Raw genomic sequence first — 6802 nt, 5'->3', positions numbered from 1 at the left:
AAAGGAAAGGAAAAAGGAAAGGAAAAAGGAAAGGAAAAAGGAAAGGAAAAAGGAAAGGAAAGGAAAGGAAGGGGGAGGGAAGGGGGAGGGGAGGAGAAAGAGAAAAAGAAAAAAAAAGAAAAGAAAAAAAAGAAAAGAAAAGAGAAAAAAGAAAAGAGAATGATAAATGAGATTTTTTTTCAAGGTTTTTGTCTCATTCCTTTAGCTTAGTGCACTTGAGCTAGGTTTTGAAATTTTGCCTATGTTCATGATTTTTAATAAAAAAGGATTTTTTCTCAGGCCAGGAAAATGTGGTTTGCCTTGAGAACTGTGGTTGCATCGTAAGTTGGCGATGTCACTGAAGATCACCTTGCATAGCAAGGTAGAGCTGATGTCTGTGAGTCAGCCAGTGCAGGTGTACCTGCATTCCTGTATGTGCCCAAGGAGTCCCCAGGAGAAGCAGTGTTCACTCCATCCATGTACCTGGATGGAAAGATTCACCTGTGCAAGGAAAACCCAGTATTTCCAAGGCAGTTCTTGTTTAGCAGTGTACAGGAGTCACTGGCAGTTAGAGGGTGGGGGGAGTGTGCCAGACACCATCCAGGGGCATAGAAGAGAGTAACAAGCCCAGACTACCTTAACTGTGGAAGAGTGACTCAGCTGTTTCTTCAAAGTTTGGAGTTTCAGCAGAATATTTTCCCACTATGCTGACAGCTTTTCCACCCACATATTGTATATGTGGCTTTGTGCCATGGAGGTATTTTAGGATTATGAAGCCTAGTGTAAAATTATAAAGTTAGGTGTGAAAAAAAGGTGCCTTCTGGATCTTAAAATGTGTAGATTGTGTGTAGAACGTAGGGAGTAGGCATGCCTTTGAAAAACCCAGGACCTAGGGGAGGTATATCCCCATTTATCATTTATCTGGTTTTATTTATTCACCAGAACCTAGTCAATTATGTTTTCAGACAACCTGTATCAACAGAAATAGAATTAGTGAAAAATCACCCCAAAGTTATGACATAGTTTTTTTCATGGGGCATAGTCATTCACATACTTGGCATATACTAGTCTATTTGGGGTCCTGTAACTGTAAGACATTCCCAAACAGTCCTGCAGGGAAAATAAGAGAGATATGCAGGGAGTTAAGCTAATAAAATAAAAAAGGTTTTTTAATCTGTCAAGCGTATTGCAATATTGAATGAGTTAACTGTATTCAGCTGAAGATGAAATTGGATGGAGTGTGCTTGTAATATTATTCTGGCACATTGAACCATTACATGCAAATCCATCCAGTCTGCTTTGAGCAAGTCATTTGTCAGTTCTTTATGCAAGATGCTGTCACTCTCTGACTGTTGCATGAATCTGGCATGGGAGGATGGATTGAGGTGGAGGACAGTTAGATGCTGGGGTTGTGCTTGGTCATTTATGTCTTCAAGCAACATAGCTGTGGAATCCAAAGTTTTGCTCTATTGTCACAATTTTTTTTTTCATACCAGAAATGCTGATACAGCAGCAAAAGCCTCTAGCAAGGGCCTCACCACATCATGGGACTGGAGAATAAAAAGAGCAGAAATCCCGGGAAGTCATGCTGGTGACCAGTAACCACCAGTCAGTGGCAGATCATGTTGTAAAGCAGGCGGGGCTATGGCTTCTTTTGGCTCTGTGTCAGTTGAAGGAGCAGTAATTCATGTGTGATGTCTGCAGCACTCCTCATTTTTCTATGGTGTTTGGATTTTGGGGTTTGGGATTGTGTTTTCTTTTGGTCCTCTATGAAGTTACTTCCAAAGAAAAGATATAATACAAAATGACAGCATATATTAAGCATAAAAGCATCACTGTCCTCTGGGAGTTGTCGGAAGAGAAAATGCAGAACCACTGGCACCCCATCCACTGTCAGAAGTGCCCACCGGCATGTCAACAAATCTCTGAGATCATTGCTGGACAGATCTAAGAGAACCAAAAGGAAAAGTGACTTTGTCCCTGGCTAGCAGGAGGACACCAGCCAGGGAAAAAACTCCCACTTTGTTTCACCCTCAGGCTGCAAACAGATGAGAAAATACATCCTCCCAACACCTTGCACTGGATGCTGATCCTATTTTTCCTGTGTCACAGTAGGGCAACTTGGTTTCATATAGTAGTGTTCAGAGGAAGGGGAACAGTCCTGCTCCATAGCTGGAGCCCAGGCTTGGCATAGTTTATCTCTCTAGGCTGAGTTTGGAGATTTATGAGGCTGAAATTCAAAGTGAAATTCAGTGGATGTGCCATGGGAACCAGAGCAAGCAGGAGGTTTGCAGGAGCTTTGCGTGGATCTTCCTAGGGCTGGAGCTGCCAAGTTTCTATGGTACTAAAAAAACCCACAGTGTCTCTGGAAAAAAAATCTGTCTGTGTCTTGAGGCAACTGTAGGCACCTTAAGCCACCACCTGATTCACTAGCAATAGCTACCTTCAAGGCATTTCAGCTGGCAGACACTTGTCCCAGGTCCTCTAGGCTATAAGGGCTGTTTTCAGTTTAATCTACATTTAAAGTGGCACCTTCTTGCAGACTGCTGAGTTCTCACATTCCTGAGCTGTCATGGTAATAGGATTGGGCAGTCTTACTGGCTAAAGTTTTTCACTCCAAGTGCAGTAAGTTAGGTTCCTAACCCAGATTCAGATTCCTTAATGGAACTGACAAATCTCACACCACGCAGTAGGAATTGGCCGTGGTCTGCACCTTGGACAAGCCCAGGCCAAAAAGTGCATCAACCAAGTCTGGCTGCAGGCACACAGATTGTCAGATGTGGGCATTGATAGGAATGGATTGAGCCCAGACTGCAAACAGGTATCCCCAAAGGTCAGAAAGGTTCAAGTTCAGGGTTCTGCCTCAGTGTACCCGTTGGTGAGATGAAACTTTATTGTGCGGTGACCATGCGAACTGTGATGCAATGCACAGGGTGGCTTTGAAGGGGCAGCTTTTAAAGCAGATGTTCCCCTTCCTGTCATGGCTGCTTTTTTATCCAGAATGACTGTCAATGCTGATATGTAGGCAGGAGGCAAGGTTAATGCAAGTGGTAATTTTTTCAGAAATTTGGAAATGGAGTGCATTGAAAATCTAGCAAGTGGCAGAGAGCAGTAGCATGCCTGTCGCTTTCATTGGCTTCCTGTCTGTGCTACTTCTCCACCCGTGATCTAACACTGCATATTTTTACTCTACTATGTTCTTCTGCTATTTCTATTTGTAGCACCCTGCTAGACTTGTATCCAAGCCAATCCAAAATTATTCTGAAACTCCCTGTGCTAGCAGCAACATGAAAGCAGAACTCTGCAGTGGCTTCAACAGCTGTAGAAGGGTTTAACTAAAGTTAAGAGTGGTGTCAGTCACTTCAGCCTTTACACTGGAAATGGAAATACCATCTGCCAAGGGAAACAGCTTGCAAAAATTGTGTCATGTTGCCTTTTTTCATGGGATTACCAACCAGCACTTGCAGCTGATGAACTTTATTGGTTTGTTTTATTTTGAAAATTTGTTTTCTTCTTGTTATTATTATTATTGCAAGATAACAGATAAGGCCATGAAGGCACACTGTGCTTTCACCCAGATGAGGCAGAACTTAGTACAGTGTAAAGATTGTTTTGCTGCAGTATGGAAGTGTCAAGTCATTTTTTCTCCTCTTTTCTGTAAGGGGGAAGAAAAGAAAGTTTCTAAGTGTACTGTCCCACCAAAAGACAAAAACTTAAAAGAACCAAAACAAATTCCCATACAACATGTCCATTCACTAGCCAAAAACCTGTAAAGCTTCAGTGAATCACATCCTTTCAACCAAAGAGCATAGATGAAAGACAAGCCCCTGGTGCTGATAGTGCCACCCGGGCACCCCAGTCCCACGAGTGGTGCTGACTTACTGCGAGTCAGGGTGCGGAAGGCTCAGCATCCAAAGAGGAGGTGCCACTGTCTCTAGTCTTGAGAGCCAGACCCTGGAGCCAAAAGCAGTGCTGTTGTGCCAAGGCTTCCTAGCCCGTGGGCAGGGAGGGGTCAGCAGGCCAGGCTGCTGGGATGGGCTGAAGGGATCGTAGTCCAGATGAGTGTATGCTCCCAAGAAATGGAGCAGCAATGCTGTACAATGGCATAACCCTTTCTCCCTCTCATTGTCCCTGTTCAAGTAAGGGCTACATCCAGACCTAACCTAGACATTTGAGACATCTCCCTCCCAAACAGAGACCCTATTTGATGAGAGCAGACTGAAAATACAGGTGTTTTGAAATCTTCTGCTCTCCCATCCCTGCCATTCCATCAGAGCACAGAAACAGCACTCAGTGCTTGAGTCCTGTAAGCATTCTGATGGCATGCATCTCCCCAAGGACAGTGCTCTTGGAGATAAGAGAGTAGTGTTTCTTCCTTCTGGTTGATGTCTAAGTCACTGTCTTTTTTTAAAGAGCATTCACTGAGGAAGTGGGAGACCTGAGTTCAATGCCTTCCTCAATCTGAGGGTGTTTGTCTCTCACTTCCCATGAGACTGTCTAACTGCCAGCTGATCAGCTATTCTGGGTGAAGGTCTTCAGAGTGAAACCATGCCCTCCACTAACAGGATGGTTGCTCTCCCTGTCCCACTGTTGGTGGGCAGCTTCTCTTTGAGAGTGAAGGGATTAGAGCTCCATGGTTTGAGGAGCCTCAGGCTGCATTTGGTGTTCTTGGAGCTGGTTTACAAGACCCCATCTCTTAGGGCATTCAGAGAAGAGCTACCTCATCTCTGGATGCCCATGGAGGATAGTGTAAAGTGCATCTCCTTGGAGATGCTGTTCTGGGCAGGTGTGGAAGCAGACAACTTGAATGTGAGCCAAGGAGAGGCCACAGAGTACAGGTACATGAGTGTAGGACCTCTGTGGCTGTGGACTTCAGTGAACTGAGTACAGTTAAAGTCTAGTTTTATGCACTTGAATCTTTTATTGGTGGTAACTTCTTAAACCCAACTCTACATTTGGCTCTTTCATGTGGACACATCCAGGTGGATCAGTCAGAATCTTTACTGCCACTTCAATAAACATTTCCAAGGTTTATTAAATATACTCTGTGACGTTCTTTTGTGGAGACAGTAATTTGACAGTCATCATGTGAGAAACCAAGAGCTTGCCATCTGGCCTGGCAAGACTTTTTTCTCCTTGCTATTAATTAAACTGAGGTTATTGCAAAATTTTATTATGATGGTTTTGATTTGTCCTCTGATAGTGCTGGGGTTAATACCGAGGTATGCAAACCATCTTTCATGCTGGTGATGTTAATGGGAGGTGCAGCTGAGCAGCACCCCTTTGGATTCTGGTGGCAGCTCTAATAACAAAGCTTCAGGGCCAAATCCTGCTGGCCCTGTTCAGGCCTCTTACCCTGGAGTGAGTTCTTGTTCTGAGGGGATGGTTTCACAAGTACGAAGACGTGGCTGTGGGGGAGGAAGGGGGCAGCTTCTTGGCCACAATAGTGTTATATAACATGCACTGGCAGGAAATCTTACTGACCACAGCTTTACCCTGCTTAGTGAGACGGTGATCATTCATGGGAAAGTAGATCTGCAGTAACAGATTCTTAGAGCACAGCAAGAAAAGAAAGGAGGGAAAGGCAATAGGATTAAAGTGGAAATCATCTGCAGAAACAGCTGCTGATGACAGCTGAGGTGAGAAAGAAGGAAATGAAGCTTTTCTGGTGATACAACAGAAGGTGGCTGTAGCCTGTATGGGATGGACAGGTCCAGTATTTGGCAGCTTGGAAACCTATTTCCAATCCATGCACAGGCCCAGTTGGGGGCCCTTGAGTATCAGAGGTTCTCATCCATTCTTCCATGGTCCCCAAGCTGTGACTTGGGAAATATGCTGATGCTGATAGGTTTGAGGAAGTTGGCTGGGTATGAAGTTGGTGAGTAGTCTTCTCCCAACACTAACTCTAGATATCATTCACTTCTCTATCAGAGACTTGAATGTTTCACTGCTCAAAATTAACAGCTTCACAAGAAACTCAATAAAATTCGTTTTTACACAAATCCCTCGAAGTCCCAGGAACTGGAGACAGGATCAGTTTGTGATGAACAGCCGAGAGAGATAAATCATTCTTGGGTCAGAGTGAACTCTTATTTGAAGCAGCCAAGATGTCAAAGATGTTAATGAATCAGCAATTTCACAGGTTTCTGCCCATTCAGAGAGTAATGTGTGTAAAGAGATGCAAAAACAGCACTGGGTCACAGAGGTTTCCAGATCCTACTGCAATTGTGTGAGAGCCAGGGAACGGGGTGATGGTGAGATACTGTTCCATGTTCACCTGACATCGCACCCAGGCGTGCTCTTCAGTAAAGGAGACAGCTACCAACAAGCCCAGTGTAGGAAGGCAGGAAGGAAGGAAGGGAGGGAGGGAGGGAGGGAAGGGTTAGGCAAGGACAGGATCTGTTGCACCATTGCCTGCTGCCGGTGCAGAGCAGCTCCTGTATATTTGGGTGGTGTGGAGCAGGCCTGCCCCACCAGGCAGCTGCTCTTGGAAGCTGATGGATATATGGAAGTGAGGAAGAATGATGCAGAAAGCCATAGCAACACGATCCTGTTCTTTGATAATTGCACTGGACTCATGCGCCCATGAGTCTGGGACCTCAGCAACTCATTTCCTTACTGTAGTCCCACATTATGGTCCTGTTGTCTGCTTGTAGGATTGTCTGTCCTTCCCTGCTGTGGGAGGGAAATAGGGCCAGCAATGAAGGCCACCATGTCTGCAGAGCAGAGCTCTACAGAGCTCACAGCTGGGTGAGACAGAGGTAGGAGAAACCGGGGTCTACACAAACCCAGAGAGCGCCTGCCCTTAGCAAGTGGAGGTTAT

The 6802-nt window shown here is 45.0% G+C and overlaps 1 protein-coding gene across 1 annotated transcript in view; it reads left to right on the top strand.

Moving 5' to 3' along the window:
- Positions 1-6505, top strand: part of CEBPA (CCAAT/enhancer binding protein alpha) — a 17969-nt gene extending 11464 nt beyond the window's left edge. The window contains exon 2 of the mRNA XM_008635343.2: positions 6445-6505. Coding sequence (XP_008633565.2) covers positions 6445-6477 — 33 coding nt within the window. The 3' untranslated portion in view covers positions 6478-6505. The remainder of the gene's footprint in view (positions 1-6444) is intronic.
- The last annotated feature ends 297 nt before the right edge of the window (positions 6506-6802 follow it).

Source organism: Corvus brachyrhynchos, unplaced genomic scaffold (genome assembly GCF_000691975.1).
Source record: "Corvus brachyrhynchos isolate BGI_N302 unplaced genomic scaffold, ASM69197v1 scaffold646, whole genome shotgun sequence".
NCBI classification, from domain to species: domain Eukaryota; kingdom Metazoa; phylum Chordata; class Aves; order Passeriformes; family Corvidae; genus Corvus; species Corvus brachyrhynchos.
This window is presented reverse-complemented; position numbering and strand designations above follow the sequence as displayed.